Here is an 18,448-nt window from a genome sequence, read left to right on the forward strand (position 1 = left end):
CGCAATGCTAAAATGTATTGTTGGTTTAGTGGGTTCGATTCCCCCTGGTCTAGGCCTTGGATATTATTTAATGTGATTAATATGAGAACTTTGTAGTAAAGTATGTAAGGCGGTTATAGGCTAGACCCGCAATGCTAAGATGTATTGTTGGTTTAGTGGGTTCGATTCCCCCTGGTCTAGGCCTTGGATATTATTTAATGTGATTAATATGAGAACTTTGCAGTAAAGTATGTTAGGCGGTTATAGGCTAGACCCGCAATGCTAAGATGTATTGTTGGTTTAGTGGGTTCGATTCCTGCTGGTCTAGGCCTTGGATATTATTTAATGTGATTAATATGAGAACTTTGCAGTAAAGTACGTTAGGCGGTTATAGGCTAGACCCGCAATGCTAAGATGTATTGTTGGTTTAGTGGGTTCGATTCCTGCTGGTCTAGGCCTTGGATATTATTTAATGTGATTAATATGAGAACTTTGTAGTAAAGTAAGTTTGCTAGTCGCCTCCGTCCTCGACACCTAATTTAGTAGTTGGATGTAACATAAAGTCTGCCTGAAAAAATTGGCATTACTTCGCTTTTCACTTACTTTTACTTAAAAGTCATTACTTAATTAATTAAGCATACATTATTTTATAATAGGAAGAAAGATTTTCTCCAATTTTTTAAATTTATTTTAAGCCTCACCTACCTGGATTGGGGCCCAAAGAAATCTTAATATACTTCACGATTATTGTACTGAAAATAGCTTAACTGTGAACATAAATAAAACTTTTGCAATGATGTTTACTAAAGGAGGTAATTCTTCTAACATTAAACGTTTAATGTATAACCTACAACCGATTGAATTTTGTAGTCAGTTCACCTACTTAGGTGTCCCGTTTTTTCGTTCTGCTAAATTTATTAGAGCAAGTGAACACTTTCTAGCTAGAAATAGTACTGCTACAGCTGTAGTTCGATCCTTGTTGCAATCATCTAAATGTGATGATTGGAAAGCCAGAATCCATCTGTATGTTGCCATCTCTGAGAGCGTGTTATTATATCTGTCGGAAGTTTGGGGTCCTTGTTATTCTCATGTTTTGGAGAGAGGCCAATTAAGATTTTTAAAATTATTATTACACCTTTCAAGATCCACTCCTGACTCATACGTTAGACTGGAAACTGGTAGATGTCACACACACAGTTTAAAATTTTTAAACGCATGTTAAATTGGTGGCAATCTTTACTTGCTATGCCAAATTCTCGATTGCCTAAAATATGCTATTCTAGACTGCTAGAACTGTGTAATTTCACCATGCCATATAATTGGGCGGCAGAAATGAGAAGATATTTAATTTCTATAGGATCAGATCATATTTGTCAGTCTCAAGATTTCCAATTAGTTCATGATAACTACAATAATTTGTTAGTCTCCTTCAAAAATAATTTGTTGAGCAAAGATATAGATCTTGTTTTAAACAGTCGTTATAGTACCATTTACAGATTTTTTTTGTAACTTCTCTTACTCTTGCGAACTCTATCTTACTTTCAATACTCACATTAACAAATTGAGGCTAATCGCACAACTACATTTATCTCATAAAAAATGTTTTAATATTTATATAAATAAAGAGAAATTTCGCTTTGATACCACTCAATTCTGTATATTTTGTAATCTGAACCAGACTGATGATTTAGTTCATAACTTTATAGTCTGTCCAGCTTTTGATTCGTTAAGAAACAAATTTATAATTAAACATTTTCTGCCTTCCATTAGTAATGAGCACCAATTAATAAATTTATTCACCTTCTTGGAGCCAGGGCATTTGTCTAAATTAAATGACATTTTCTTCTTTTTTATTAACTTATAGAAAACTGCTTATTTAGTTTAATTAATCACTACGATATTACTGACAAGTTATTATTTTTGTTTGTACATATATTTGCACATTTATTTTATTGACTTTTTTTCCCGTTTGTACAATGATTATTAATATTAATTTTTGGTTAGTAGATTATGTTTATTTGCAAACTGCTCTATGATCTGTTATTGTCAGTATTTCTATTATTTTTCTTTTCTTATACATTTTGTATTATAATTTTTATTATTATTATTTTTCTGTATCTTTATTATTTCTATTTCTTTGAAGTGTTCACTTTTAATTTAGAAAATTTTCTATTTACTTGATATAGGTAAGCTAATTTGTAAATATTATGTCTGATTCTTATTTGATGGATAATTCTTTTTATTTAATATTATTACTCCTCAGTTTACTTTTTATTTACTTTCTTTTCATTGTAACTCTTTTAGGATACTTTATGTTTATATCATTTACAAATTTTTTTATAACACATTTATAATTTTTAACTGGGCCAACCCCTTCTGTATGTCTCTGACTGTAACGGAATAAAATAAATAAATAAATAAATTTATTTTAAGTCAAGCTTTTTGACCTAAGGGACTAGGTCATCTTCAGGGCTAAGGAAGTCTAAGGTAAACCTTTCAGAGTGTAGAGTGTACCAAAACCTTAAATCAATTTAATTCAAAATTATGACTGAAATTGCTATTCTTCCTTTTTTGGTCACCAAAAACGATGAATACTAATTTGTGCAATAAATATGTTCACTTATAATCTCTGTTAGGGTACCAAACAATTAATAGACAAATTTTAATAAGATAAATCTTTTAATTAATAACAAAATAACAAATTAAATAATTAATTAAAATAAATTATAAACATTTTAATAGTTATCTGAGAGGTGACCATCTTCACAATGGCCAAACATTCATTTAATTCATCAGAAACAATAAAATCATATTTAATAGGTAGTTTAAAATCTCAACAAGATCTTGATTAAAGGGAAGATATGGTAAATATTTAGAATGTATTATTATATTTTTGTTGTCTTCCGTTGTAAATTATTATTTATCCAATTTGGAAGGATTTTTTTTTATATTACAATTTTTATTATTATTTTTTATTATTATAAAAGTGTTCCCAAATTTTATTATTTCTAAATTAGAAATTTCTATGCTTGTTTTTACAGTAATTTTATTTTTGAATTTAGTAATATTTTTCATTGTATTCAATGTATTTTTCATTGTATTCAATGTATTTTTCATTGTATTCAATGTATTTTTCATTGTATTCAATGTATTTTTCATTGTATTCAATGTATTTTTCATTGTATTTAATGTATTTTTCATTGTATTCAATGTATTTTTCATTGTATTCAATGTATTTTTCATTGTATTCAATGTATTTTTCAACTCTTGTATATTTTCAAATTTCTAAATTGAAGAGAATTATATAAATTTGAAATCGATATTGACTTTCTCTTACCGCTCTTCAGTAGAAGAATTGCGATCGTTCGAAATTCATGAAATTTAATTTCTAAATTGATAATACTTTATGGAGGGGTCGATTTGGTTAAAAAAAAAAACCAACTGTGGCTGTGTCATGTACGAGGGTCGTTTGAAAAGTCCGTGCAAAAATAAAAACTACTTAATTTTTTGGGGTAAACCTTTTTTATTTTTCAACATAGTCCCCTTTTAGGCACTATACACTTCGTCCAACGCTGCTCTAGTTTGTTGATCCCTTTCCGAATAATAGGATTTGTCCAAGTCTGAAAAATAGTCATTCGTTTCTGCAATCATCTCCTCGTTTGAATAAAATCTTTTTCCCGCCAGCCATTTCTTCATATTGGGGAACAAATAGTAGTCCGAGGGAGCCAAGTCTGGAGAATAGCGGGGATGTGAAACGAGTTGGAACCCTATTTCCATTAATTTTGCTACCACAACTGCTGAGGTGTGAGCTGGTGCGTTGTCGTAATGGAAAAGGACTTTTTTGTGGGCCAATCGTGGGCGTTTTTCTCGCAGCTCGGTTTTCAAACGGTCCAATAACGATGAATAATATGCACCTGTAATAGTTTTACCCTTTTCCAGATAGTCGATGAGGATTATTCCTTGCGAATCCCAAAAGACAGTCGCCATAATCTTTCCGGCCGAAGGAACGGTCTTCGCCTTTTTTGGCGCAGATTCCCCCTTGGTAACCCATTGTTTAGATTGTTCTTTGGTCTCAGGAGTGTAGTGATGTATCCATGTTTCATCCACAGTGACGAAACGACGCTTAAAGTCCTGCGGATTCTTCTGGAACAGCTGCAAACCGTCCTTGTAACACTTCACACGATTTCGTTTTTGGTCAAGCGTGAGCAATCGCGGCACCAATCTTGCGGATAGCTTTGTCATGTCCAAATGTTGATGCAAAATATTATGTACCCGTTCATTCGAGATGCCCACAGCACTAGCAATCTCACGCACCTTCACTCTTATGTCATCCTCCACCATATCATGGATTTTATCAATGATTTCTGGTTTAGTAACCTCAACAGGGCGTCCAGAACGTTCAGCGTCACTTGTGCCCATATGGCCACTCCGAAAATTTTGAAACCACTTATAAACTGTTCTAATCGAACGTGCAGAGTCACCATAATGTTTATCAAGCTTCTCTTTAGTCTCCTGAGGCGTTTTGCCTTTCATAAAGTAGTGTTTAATCAACACACGAAATTCTTTTTCGTCCATTTTCCACTTGACTTCCTCGATTCAAACGAATGCCAAACACAAAGAAATAGACCGATCTGGCTGAAACTTGGTGTGTGTTCTTCCAAGAGATGCTACTAACTAAACATAACCTCGAAACGCACCAGTGGTGCTATCTCTCTGACTTTGCACGGACTTTTCAAACGACCCTCGTACACGGCCGTGTATATGGGTTATATTTTTTATATAAAATATTTTTATTTATGTATTTAGGATGAAATCAAGGAAACAAATAATTACTGTGTTACAATATAACTTTATTAATTATAGATCTGTGATACGAAAACTACGTCCCAAATGGCATACAAGATACATCGAGGTTTCTGGATGTAGACGATAGATTCGAAACTTATAATGCCAAACTGTATCCCCCGATTTTGTTATCATTAGATTTTTTGGATTACCACCATATGATTCAAATTTAAAGACGTATTCACGTCAAAAAAAAAGAGAAGGTAACATGACTTAGAAAAATCACTCGGAAAACGAGTTATATTTCCCGATATTAAGAAAAATACTAACTTTACTGTCTTGGGCAATATTTTTAGTAGAAAGGGGATGAAAAATACATAAAAATGACCTATCGCGTGCTCTTCTTTCTCTTTGACAACAAGTTAAAAAATTGAAATATGATTAATAAATACCAGATTTAGCACCTTAAATTTTGAAGATATCGAATTGCGGTTTCCGGTTTTTTCATAACTTTTTATACTCTTTTAAAACTGTGTATATGAAATTGGGGGTCATCTGCGAACACTCATTTCTGGTCGCGCGTCTGCCCGTTTATGGCGGGCAGAAATCACAAAATCAAGTCACATATTCTGTAACTAGAGTTGACGGGCAACAAATTTTTCCTCCACCATTTCCTGGCTCAGATTAACCGTTTAAGCAGGAAATGCATTTGAGCCGTCTTAAAATGGAACACCCTGTAAAATTTTGGATAAGGAAAAGCAAAAAAATTTCAAGTTTCAAGAAAATCTACAATTACGTCAATTTTGCAGTAAGAGAAAGTCTTATGACGTCATATTTTCTTTTTTGTCAATTTTTCTTGTGAAATACCTAAATATTTTATTTTTAGTTTTTTTTTTGAGAATCTGGTGGCCAATATATTCTTCTTTTTATTAGATAACTTAATACGTAATACTTTTGCTTCAATATAAATCAATTTTTATGGACATTTTTGAGTGTTAACAATTTCAATTTAGGATGGAAATTATTTTAAAAATAATGATTTTTTCCCCAAATTTTGTTTTAGACCATTCGTTATTATTGGACTTTAAAACTTTTCCCTTATTTCCTTCTCTCATTCTGATTCGGTGTCTTTTTCGTGTGGCTTTTCCAGTAACTCAAACGTCTTTCTTTTAGTATTGCACATGTCTATGCAATCACAAACCTGATGCAAAATTTGTTTACTCTTTGGCCACAGAAGTACGGCGGTTTTTTTCCCCATTTTTCAGTCAGTACAAAATATATATTTGTATTTACCTATTTATTTTTTTTATCAAAATCTATGTACAAGAATAGAAAGCGGGTTACCTGCGTCCATAGTGTACGACATTGTTTAAATCACTGGAATGGAACTGTCCCCCAGGATGGTGGGACAGCAACAATCCTCACGTTTTCACAAATTTATAGACAACACCGAACACCATCACACTGACCAACATCAACACCAAGGCGGTCACAATTTTAGCAAAAGCGTTCAAACCGGAATCACTATGTTCGTGCGGTGCGGTCGTAGCAAACGAGCTACGCCGTCGTTTACTAGCAAGTCCTCTAGCTAGTCCAGGAAATGCTAAACTCTGTGTAAAAGTTAGTTTATGTATGGATTCAGAGAGTGAATATGGTCCAACTGAGCCACGAGCTGCTGCCCGCAATAGGGCGTACTCCAGATCCAGGGCGTCCAACAAGGAGTACCTCCGACAGCTGGAATATAAAAAAACAGAAATGATTAATTATTTTGTGCAAACTCAAAGGAGAAGAAAGACAATGGTCAATTTCAGTAAAAATTTTGTTTTTTAATACCAAGCATTCGACCTAGAAACCGACCTAGTCGATTTTTACGTGCAATTTTTCTGCAACAAAGCAGATTAAATCGATTTCAAGGTTAAAATCTTTACCCAAAAATGGGTAACAAATTTTGTTTTAATGCCTAAACATTCGACCTAGAAACTGCTCTAGTCGATTTTAACGTGCAATTTTTTTCTGCAACAAAGCAGATTAAATCGATTTCAAAGTTAAAATGTTTACCTAAAAATGGACAAAAAATTCTGTTTTTTAATACCAAGCATTCGATCTACAAACAGATCTAGTCGATTTTTTCTGCAACAAAGCAGTTTAAATCGATTTCAAGGTTAAAATGTTTACCTAAAAATGGGTAAAAAAATTTGTTTTAATGCCTAAACATTCGACCTAGAAACTGCTCTAGTCGATTTTAACGTGCAATTTTTTTCTGCAACAAAGCAGATTAAATCGATTTCAAGGTTAAAACTTTGCCCAAAAATGGGCAAAAAATGGCAATTTAAAAAGTTCATTTGTATTTATTTTTCGTTTTTAATTTAAGCCAAGTCAACATTGAAAATTATAAAAATTATCTTAGTGAAAAATGTGTAGCTTATTTTTAATTCTTCTTTCTTTAATTTAAAACAACTTAAATTACAGAAAACGTACTTTACCAAGCATTCTGGAGCCCAGTTAAAGTGGAGACTCTCCAAATTGAATTGTCTTAATTACACTGTGGTAAATGGAATAAAACGTTCTTTCATCAAAGGTTAAAGGTTAAAGTATAAAGTTCAAAAACAAAAAATTAAAAGAAAAAGAAAAAGTATCTTTCTGTTTCACTTACTTTAAGTCTGATAATTAGCTTTTAACTTTTCTTATTTTTTTTTCGACTTTTTGAAGAAAATTGTAATTTTTAAATATTCTGTCTTCCCTCAATGGCCGCGATGTAAAAAAAAAAAGAAGATATTTCTTTAATTAAAAGAAAAATTAACTCAGCTTAACCCAAAATTTTGTCGTAAATTAATAAAAAAAAAAAATAAAGACATTTTCTTTACCCCCCACTCTTCTAAATAAATGAAAAATTTTAATTGATACAATTTTCCCCCTAAAATTTGATTTAAAGAGGGAGAAAAATGCATTCCGAGTGAGAAGAAAATTCCTCATCTGAAAGTACGTCTTTATTCAATAGGATTTCCACTAGAAATATCTTTAAGCTTCGTAAATACGGAATTTATACATCATTTATACATTAATACAACAAAAAAACAGTTCCTGAAGGAGCCGCTGGGTTAGAGTTCCTTGTTGGGTTACATTTCAGGTGTAATCCTACGGTATTCGGAACTATGATGTTGCTAGTAATTGGAAGTGAGTCAAATGTTCATGAGGGGAGGAAAATTTGTGAGTTAGAACCAATAGAATTGCAGTAAGAGATAGTCATGTGAGTGTGCAGTCCAGACTTTAAAAAAAAAAATCTTGGAAAAACCATCAAAGAAATCCAATTTACTTTGCCAGCACTGCGGAACTTCTTCGTCGATCTCTTTCCCACGGATCTGAGGTCCTGGCGCTGCCAATGGCGGTCACAGCCGCAGCTGCTATACTGGTCAAAGAGCTGGCCGTTGAAGAGCTGGCCGACGGACCCGCACCGCTAGGTCCTTCTGGTTCGTCCACTGACAAAGACTGTTCAGGTGAACTTGGCCGTCTGAGTAGCCTTGCGTGGTCTGGATGTAGAAGTGCTGAAGGTGAGGTCACCATTAGTCCACCGGAACTGTTGCCGCCTCCGCCACAGGGCGAAGGACTTGCCTGGGAGGTGAACAAAAGTACTGAAGATCAACATTATTATTATCTTTACATATAAATTAAAGAATGGAGATTACATCCAAAATAGAGTTCCTGCTTGAAGAATTATCATCCAAACAGATCGACTCTGGATCATACGAGTATACTGACACTGCGCATGATCATAGTACAATCTCAATTTCAGATAAGTGTGAGGCAGTGTAAGTATAGAAGAATAATTACAGAGCTGAAGAGCATCGTGAACGGATTTAGTGGCAGTGGTGAAGGGAGTGTAGCAAGAATAGAAGATGAGAAAGTTAGCCCAAGAAAGGATGGACGGTCACACAGGTAGTGGAAGGGTAAGATGAGAGCAAAGATCTGAGGAAGCTGTGAGAAGATCGACAGCTACTGTAAAAGAGGATCTACGGTTTGACCGTGGAAAACCAACCTGCACAGAATCAATGCCCGAGTCATGATGACCAGACGACGAAGCAGAATGATGCTCATCATTGGGCAGGAAGACAAAACTTTGGCCGTCAGCTTCTCCTCTGGGTGAATCCTGGCTGGGCCAGACCTGTAGCAGAGGCAACGAAGGTTTCGGCTCACCCGGACATTCTGGATCCAGTCCGCCAGGATCACAAGGTACAGCGCTTTGTTTTCTTTGACCCCACAGGCGACGTAGTTCTTTCAAGGACATCGCTAGCGTCTGCAAAAAAAGAAAAGTATAAGAAAATCTGTTTTTAGGTTTCATTGGCAAAGTTCACGAGGTAAATTTTTACCCTGGTATTGTGGATAGCCAAAAGAGTGGGTTCCTATCTCCTCCAGAATTTTGCGTACTCTCTAATTATTGAAGTAAGTAAAGTAAAGTAATTTGGTGTCATGGACGGAGGCGACTAACAAACATACCTTACTATAAAGTTCTTGTATTAAATATAAAATAAAATCCTAGGCTTAGACTAGAGAATGGAACCCACTAAACCAATAATACATGTTAGCATTGCGGGTGTAGCCTATAACCGCTCGACGACCGTGGCGCCTGTTGAAGTATACAAATACCATTTTGGTTTTCTCTTAATCTTGGAAGGAAAATTTTGTAGTCCTAATTTAGAAATTTAATTCCCACCGGAAATCAGTGATTAAGAGCTCCTGGAAATGAGTTTTAAGTATTTTTAAACTGTATGTGCCAATTTCATAACCATTTTCTTGCGATTGGTCCATTTAAAGTGCGGAGTAAGAAGGAAGTCGTCTGAGTGTTCACACTGATTTTTTAAATACATCTTAGTTGACATTTTCACTTTACCCAAGATGGTTTTCAGTTAGAAATGTTTTGGTGGTAAATGTTGATTCATGTCTCTACTAGATCGCAGTTTTCTTTCTCAAGTTGTTGTTATCACATGTACGAACTTCAACTTCCACCACTTCCTTCTTTACCCCTCTTCCGCTTTAACTTCCCCAAACCGTCCATATTTAATATTTAACGGCACTCTGAAGTTTTCTTTTTCTTCTTCCCCCCAGCATCCGTCACATCTAATGTCATCATTCATTATCAGTTTTATCAGGTCACACCTATAGCGGTAACAACCCGCACCTACTTCTTCGGCTTTTTTTCTCAGTACCCTGGAAGTTGTAACTCCCTCTCACGCTATCTCTTTCTCAGCCTCTCTCTCTTGTTCGCTCATTCTCCCCTACCTTCTCTCCCTCTCTCATCTATCTGTGCAAGAGGAACTTTACTAAGCAGTGAATCTACTCTGCTTACCCTTCTTGGAAGGCAACTTCCCTTATCTGATAAAAAAAAAAATTTAGATACAAATACTAACACGACTTCCTTATACTGCTATTCTCAAGATACTAACTTTTTAATATTCTTCAAACTCGGAATATTTCATCCCATATGAATTCTCACCAACATTAATACATTTAGTAAGAAGCCACGATAGCCGAGCGGTAGAGAGGCTAGACCCGCATTGGTAAGATGTATTGTTGGTTTAGTGGATTCGATTCTCTGGTCTAGACCTTGGATTTTATTTAATGCGGTTAATATGAGAAATTTATAGTAAAGTATGTTAGGAGGTTATAGGCTAGACCCGCAATGCTAAGATGTATTGATGGTTTAGTGGGTTCGATTCTCTGGTCTAGGCGTTGGATTTTATTTAATGGTTAATATGAGAAATTTGTAGTAAAGTATGTTAGGCGGTTATAGGCTTGACCCGCAATGCTAAGATGTATTGTTGGTTTAGTGGGTTCGATTCCCCGGACTAGGCCTTGGATTTTATTTAATGGTTAATATGAGAACTTTAATAGTAAATTATGTTGGGCGGTTAGAGGCTAGACCCGCAATACTAAGATGTATTGTTGGTTTAGTGGGTTCGATTCTTGGTCTAGGTCTTGGATTTTATTTAATGGTTAATATGAGAACTTTATAGTTAAAAGTTGTTTTCTAGTCGCCTCCGTTCACGACACCTAATTTGGTAGTTGAACGTAAAGCCGGCCTGAAAAAATAGGCATTACTTAAATTCATTTTGTAACCGTACATTACACTGAAATGTAACCTTGCATATATAAATGTATAAAAAAAAGGGTTTATAGAAAAGCCTAGAAATCATTTTCCGGAAAAGTGGAAAATCCATTGAATAAACTGAGTACTTCCGGTTGTAGAATATTCTTCAAACTTGTTTTTAGCTATACATCTTCCATTACCGTGCAACACGAGAGATTGGATCGTAAATTACAGAATAATGGCAATTTGATGGAGAATCTACCCAACTTCCTGTACCAGAAGTGCGCCCTTAATCGAATTTCCGGGGAAAAAATATTTCCAATTAAAGTTACCGATAATTGGAACAACCAAAGTTTAACATAGTACGAGGCATTTTTGATTAATATTTTCTGTATTTTGATGTAACTAGCAAAAATAATGAATAAATGAGAATATACATACATCTAAGATATGTTTACACGATACACATATATGCACGCATCAGCCAAAAAATGTTGGTGGCCCCCCCCCCCAAACTAGTCGGCAGTTTTTATTACAAATTACTCCCTTACCCGACTGAAAACATCAACGCCTTCAGCGTAAATGGTACTAAACTTTACCAGTACTACTAGAGCGCTTTCTATCTGCGAATGAGCAAATTAAAGATGTCACAGCGTATAATAGATAAATTTATTTAATTTTGCCCACGACCATCTTTGAAGACAATTATATAACAGGGTTTAGGTAATGAAGATCTAGCTGGACCTTACGTGCCCAGGAGTACAATGGCAATAAATGACTGAAGGACTAGGTGTAGACAAATAATTGGCATTTGTACCTGTCAGCAGTGTAAGAAGCTATTTAGTTCATGTTTAATAATAGCAATCATTCACAATATTCTTATCATACACGTTGCTATCTATAAATGTAATTCTTACAAAATTGATAAAATTTCGGTACAACTTGGTATTCTTACTCGAAGGTATCATTAATTATTGTACATTAGATTGTGGTAGATGATTGTAGAAGTTTTCTTACACTAGAGTTACTTCGAAATTTATTAGACTACTGATGGTCTGAAAATAAATTGCCCGTATATAAATTAATTCCCTCATTCAATGTATTGTTCCAGTCTATTTTTTTATTTATTGTGACAGTGATCTCATTTTCTTTTTATCCTTGTTAATATTAAAGAATCGGGAACTGTTTCCGCTCTTCCCCACCACAATCGCTATTGACTGTATTTCCTTTTCATTCAATAGAAAGCCTCTTCCTGTGATTTATAAACTATTTATTCACGATCCATACCAACATGTAAGCTAAACCAATAATATCGCTTCTTTAGCTTTTTTTTTTTTTTTGTTTTACTTCCTTTTAAGCACGAATTTACTACTTCCTGTTTACACCGGAAATACTCATTTTCAGCCCTCTGAGTACGAACAAGTTGTTATTAGAGTGTCTATTAGTGAGAACCAAATAAATTTATAAAGAAAAATCGCTTTTAATCTAGTTGACTTAATTCGATTTAGTCCCTCCGGGAAACCTGACTTAGTAGAAGTTTTTGAAAACCGGAAATCCGCACCACACAACACTTTCTCTTACTGTAGTAAGAGAAAGTAAATAGTAAGAGTAGGAGAAAGTAATATTTTAAAGCTAAATACTAACAAACAGACTCATTACGATTCCGTAAGTCGTTGTAACTATAATTATTCACGTTTTATTGCACCTCCTTAACGTAAAGTAAACTAATTGCCTATTTTTCAGGCGGGGCTTAACGTCCAACTACCAAATTAGTGGCCGTGGATGGAGGCAACTAGCAAACATACTTAACTATAAAGTTCTCATATTAAACATTAAATAAAATCCAATGCCTAGACCAGGGAATCGAACCCACTAAACCAACAATACATCTTAGCATTGCGGGTCTAGCCTATAACTGCTCGGCTATTGTGGCATCATGTTTGGCTCACCAGAATGAATCAGCCCAGCAATATCCAAGTTATCTCGGCCGCCTTTAAGGCTATTGTCTAACTTAACAGTGGTTACAAAACAAGATTTAATGTTATAAGTACACAATTAAACAATCAGTAGAAACTCCATGTTTAGAAAAAAAAAAAATATTTTTCTGTAAGAATTTACAGAAAGCTATTTCTCTTTCATAATTTATCGTCCTTAAAATTTCGCCAGAGTAGCGGAAGTCAGTTTTTAAAAGGCTATTTTTCGTCATTATTTTTATCGCAGACGTGACCGGGGTCCTTTATTGTGGTAATATGCAAGATGGGTAACAGTAAAATGTACCAAGGGCAAAAGGGTGCCTTCTAGATGGTGAATCGAGTATAAATATATTACCGTATGCATCTTTACTTTAACGGGAAGCTAAGCCATTCCACTCGAACACAGGGATCAGAATAATAAGCTCCTATTTTCGTAAGCTATTATAATGCTAAAGCTTTTAAAGTAGCTGGATTATTGTAAGCAAACATTTACTGGTATTAAATACTTCACGAAGCTTTATTACATATTCTGGCTGTCTGTAAACGGAAGTGCTGTGATCGTATACATTTTTATTTTTCTTCCTATTCATTCCAATTTCAAACCTCTATAACTCTCCTCCTATTCAACAGAATTCAATAGTCTCTTTACCCAAATGTAGAGAAAAGACAGCTCTAGAACTGAAATAAATAGCAATGTTTTCTTGATAATAGTTAATGAGATATAGAAGGTTAAAGTTTAGAGTGTTTCTATTTCGTTCAAATTTCAAACCTCTATAACTCTCTTCCTATTCATCAGAATTCAATGATTTTTTTACCCAAATGTAGAGAAATGAAAGCTCTATAACTCATATAAGTAGCAATGTTTTAGTGATAATAGTTAATGAGATGTGAAAGGTTAAATTTTAGAGGGTCAAATTTCAAACCTCTATAACTATCTTCTTATTCCACAGAATTCAATGATTTCTTTACCCAATTGTAGAGAAAAGACAGCTCTATAACTGATATAGGTAGCAATGTTTTCTTGATAATAGTTGATAAGATATAGAAGGTGAAAATTTAGAGGGTTTCAATCTCGTTCAAATTTCAAACCTCTATAACTCTCTTCCTATTCATCAGAATTGAATGGTTTCTTTACCTAAATGTAGAGAATAGACAGCTCTATATCTGATATAAGTAGCAATGTTTTAGTGATAATAGTTAATGAGATGTGAAAGGTTAAATTTTAGAGGGTTTCAATTTCGTTCAAATTTCAAACCTCTATTACTCTCTTCCTATTCCACCGAATTCAATGATTTCTTTACCCAAATGTAGAGAAATGACAGCTCTATAACTGATATAAGTAGCAATGTTTTGTTGATAACAGTTATTAAGATATAGAAGGTTACAATTTAGAGGGTTTCAATTTCGTTCAAATTTCAAACCTCTATTACTCTCTTCCTATTCCACCGAATTCAATGATTTCTTTACCCAAATGTAGAGAAATGACAGCTCTATAACTGAAAAAGTAGCAATGTTTTGTTGATAACAGTTATTGAGATATAGAAGGTTACAATTTAGAGGGTTTCAATTTCGTTCAAATTTCAAACCTCTATAACTCTCTTCCTATTCATCAGAATTCAATGATTTTTTTACCCAAATGTAGAGAAATGACAGCTCTATAACTGATATAAGTAGCAATGTTTTGTTGATAACAGTTATTGAGATATAGAAGGTTACAATTTAGAGGGTTTCAATTTCGTTCAAATTTCAAACCTCTATTACTCTCTTCCTATTCATCAGAATTCAATGATTTCTTTACCTAAATGTAGAGAATAGACAGCTCTATATCTGATGTAAGTAGCAATGTTTTAGTGATAATAGTTAATGAGATGTGAAAGGTTAAATTTTAGAGGGTTTCAATTTCGGTCAAATTTTAAACCTCTATAACTATCTTCTTATTCCACAGAATTCAATGATTTCTTTACCCAATTGTAGAGAAAAGACAGCTCTATAACTGATATAGGTAGCAATGTTTTCTTGATAATAGTTGATAAGATATAGAAGGTGAAAATTTAGAGGGTTTCAATCTCGTTCAAATTTCAAACCTCTATAACTCTCTTCCTATTCATCAGAATTGAATGGTTTCTTTACCTAAATGTAGAGAAAAGACAGCTCTATAACTGATATAGGTAGCAATGTTTTGTTGATAACAGTTAATGAGATACAGGAGGTTAAAATTTATGGGTTTCAATTTCTTTGAAATTTCAAACCTCTATAACTCTCTTCCTATTCCTCAGAATTCAATGATTTTTTTACTCAAATGTAGAGAATAGAGAGCTCTATAACTGATTTAAGTAGCAATATTTTGTTGATAATAGTTATATAGATATGGAAGGTTAAATTTTAGTGGGTTTCAATTTCGTTCAAATTTCAAACCTTTACAACTCTCTTCCTATTCATCAGTATTCAATGATTTCTTTACCTAAATGTAGAGAAAGGTTTGGTCTTTAACTGATGAAAATCTTAGTGTATTAGTGATACTTGAGTACTTGTCTTAAAATAAATTTTTGGGTCTTTTATAAGAGCTCTTATTTTTCTGTTTTATTTTCTAAATATGTATATAACATTGAGGGAAGGGCACCTAGATTAAGATTGTAGTGGAAAGACGCTATTTACCAGTTTAATTACCTATTATTATTAATCCTAGTCTACTTCATAAAGTAAGAATTACTTTAATCGCAGATTGAGCTTAAACCGATTATTATCAAAATTAAATACACGAACTTGGTGCTAAATTTTGTTACAATAACCGGTTTCCGATACTAAGATTTTGGCAGAAATTCTGTAATACAGAAATTCGACTTCTAAGCGAAGTCCTTAAGGAACTTCAACATTAAAGTCTTCTTAAAAGAACCAATTAAGTTTAGAAGCTTAGTATTTCAAACTTCTGGAAAATGGGATCTCCGGAAGTGACCACTTTGCTGTCATTTCCTCGACTAGTTTTATACAGGACGCACTCTAATGATCATTAGTTTCGTGTACGAACTAAGCAAATGCAGACCTAAAAGTGCTGGAGAGGTTCTATAAGAAATAATGGTTGAATTTTAATGAAAATTCCGTGTTTTATGAAAATTTTAAACTTAGCACTTGAAAAAAAGAAAAGAAAATGCAATTATAGACTGGGGTTTGAGGGTCCAGGTCCGTAACTTATCTGCGTTTACCTATTTTACATGCACGTACTATCTAAGAAAGAACTATAAGGGTCCCTTAACATGCAAACCTCCTTAAACGATCTCCTTTGTCTTCCCTGCCAGTGTAGTCACGATATGTGTGTGAGACTGTGTGTAGCAGTTTTCCATAATTTGCATACTAAATAATTATATTACACTTGTTTAAATATGTATTTTCAGTATTTTTTTTTTGTTTTTCAGTTCTGTAGGTTTTCTTTTACGGTAGCCAGACGAAGTTTTCTTTGCATAAATATTAAGTATATAAAAAGTATAAATGCATAAATATTAAGTATATTTGTATAAATGCATAAATATTAAGTATATTTGTATAAATATATAAAAAAGTTGTAATTATTAAAATGAAGTTGACAAGTTAGGGGTTCAGTAAATTAACCCCACCACAAATATATAGCGCTCAGACGTCGTTGACCTTGAGGTTTGTCTGTCCGCTTTGAATGTACGAAAAGAAAAATTGGAAAATCAGTTAAAACAATATATGTCCATTTTCCTTCTTTACTTTTCCTTCCCCTACTTAGTAAGTCATTGTGAGCGCATAGTTTTGATTAATAGTTTTCATTGAATATATTAAAACTGTCCAGGTAGGACAGTAGTATAAGGGTTGATAGTCAGAAAGTGCACGAAAAAGCGTAATGTTGAAAAACTTCAAACTTTGCCAATTTTTTTTCTTTTTTTTCTATATAAGATAAAATTCACGGATTTTCTTTAAAATAAAGGGCATATCCTCGTTTACAAGAGTAATATTTTGGCAACAGCGTAGATTAATTAGTTTTCGAGAAAAAAGTTGCCAAGAATGAGCTGTTATTGTTGTTGTAGTTACCTTTTTTTTTTTGGTGAACAACGCAGCGACTAAACGCGAGATTTTCATGAATGAGGAGGTGTCATTCGATTCGAAATTTCATGTAGATCTGTTTTTTTGGAAGTCTAGTTGCTGTACTTCCTACAGGAGAGGAGTTAGCCGTATGTATGGCTCCCTCTTAAAGATTTTTTACTAATATCTCTGTAATTCTTATCCCAATTTTGATCAAATATGACAGGAAGAACTGGTCAGGGCCTCCCCTTCGTGATATGAATACACTCAGTTACCCAATTGACACTGTAAGTTTATCAGAAGTATAAAGTAATGTCTATTTTGTTCAGGCGGGCTTTACGATCAACTACATCTAATTTGGTGTCGTGGACGGAGATGACTAGCAAACAATACTTCACTATAAATTTCTCATATTAACAATTAAATGAAATCCAAGGCCCTAGGCCAGGGGAATTGAACCCACTAAACCAACAATACATCTTAGCATTGCGGGTCTTGCCTATAACCGCCTAACATACTTTACTACAAAATTCTCAAATTGACCATTAAATAATATCCAAGGTCTAGAGACCAAGGAATCGAACCCACTAAACCAACAATACATCTTAGCATTGCGGGTCTAGCCTATAACCGCTTGGCAATCGTGGCGCCTAAGAGTACGTTATATTTTTAATTAAAAAAAAAATGTGAGAAAGATGATTGCTGAATTTTATTAAATTCTTTTCAAAAAAAAATCAAAACTCAACATTCGATCACAAAACTTCTCCTTGTGAGACTTGAGAAAACTAAACAGAAGACTACAAAAAAAGTAATCCATTATTTTTCTGGTTTTCATTCTTTTTTTAAAAAAAGATTATTTAATCTTGGGAAAGTTTTTTTCCATTTCCACGAACATTGGTTTACTTAGGAAAATTACTTGAGTTTTCACGTATATATATGTACATTTGGTGCTTTGCAATATTTCTAATTGTATGCAGTAAGTCAAAGCAATTACATAAATTGCTCTACTTTTTTTTTTTATCGGGCTTATAGTTGTCTGCTCTTCTTGAACGGATTGAACTTCTTTAAAAAAATATGCGGTGCTCACACTCACGCGACTTTCTTTTACCCTAGTGTACGCCACTAAACTTTCTTGAAACTTGCAATTTTTACTAAAAAAATCAAAGAATTATTCACTGCAAGTTTATCAAAAGAAAGAGTATAAAGAGAAAACGGTATAAGGTAATGCCTATTTTTTTCAGGCAGGCTTTACATCCAACTACCAAATTAGGTGTCGTGGACGGAGGCGACTAGCAAACATACTTTATTATAAAGTTCTCATATTAAACACTAAAACTAAATAAAATGCAAGACCTAGACCAGGGGAATCGAACCCACTAAACCAACAATACATCTTAGCATTGCGGGTCTAGCCTATAACCGCCTAACATACTTTCCTACAAAGTTCTCATATTAACCATTAAATAAAATCCAAGACCTAGACCAGTTGGAATCGAACCCACTAAACCAACCATACATCTTAGCATTGCGGGTCTAGCCTATAACCGCCTAACATACTTTCCTACAAAGTTCTCATATTAACCATTAAATA

General features: G+C 33.8%; 1 protein-coding gene across 1 annotated transcript in view; it reads right to left on the bottom strand.

The window, feature by feature from the left end:
* Nucleotides 1–2,211: 2,211 nt before the first annotated feature.
* The window catches only part of LOC141459606 (uncharacterized), a 90,688-nt gene continuing 74,451 nt past the window's right edge, over nt 2,212–18,448 (bottom strand). The window contains exons 2-4 of the mRNA XM_074138840.1: nt 8,798–9,055; nt 8,078–8,373; nt 2,212–6,498 (exon numbers count right to left, since the gene is read on the bottom strand). Of these exons, the coding sequence (XP_073994941.1) occupies nt 6,186–6,498; nt 8,078–8,373; nt 8,798–9,055 (867 nt within the window). The 3' untranslated portion in view covers nt 2,212–6,185. The remainder of the gene's footprint in view (nt 6,499–8,077; nt 8,374–8,797; nt 9,056–18,448) is intronic.

This window comes from Rhodnius prolixus, unplaced genomic scaffold, assembly GCF_049639745.1.
Source record: "Rhodnius prolixus isolate KJV_2025 unplaced genomic scaffold, Rpr scaffold_17, whole genome shotgun sequence".
NCBI classification, from domain to species: domain Eukaryota; kingdom Metazoa; phylum Arthropoda; class Insecta; order Hemiptera; family Reduviidae; genus Rhodnius; species Rhodnius prolixus.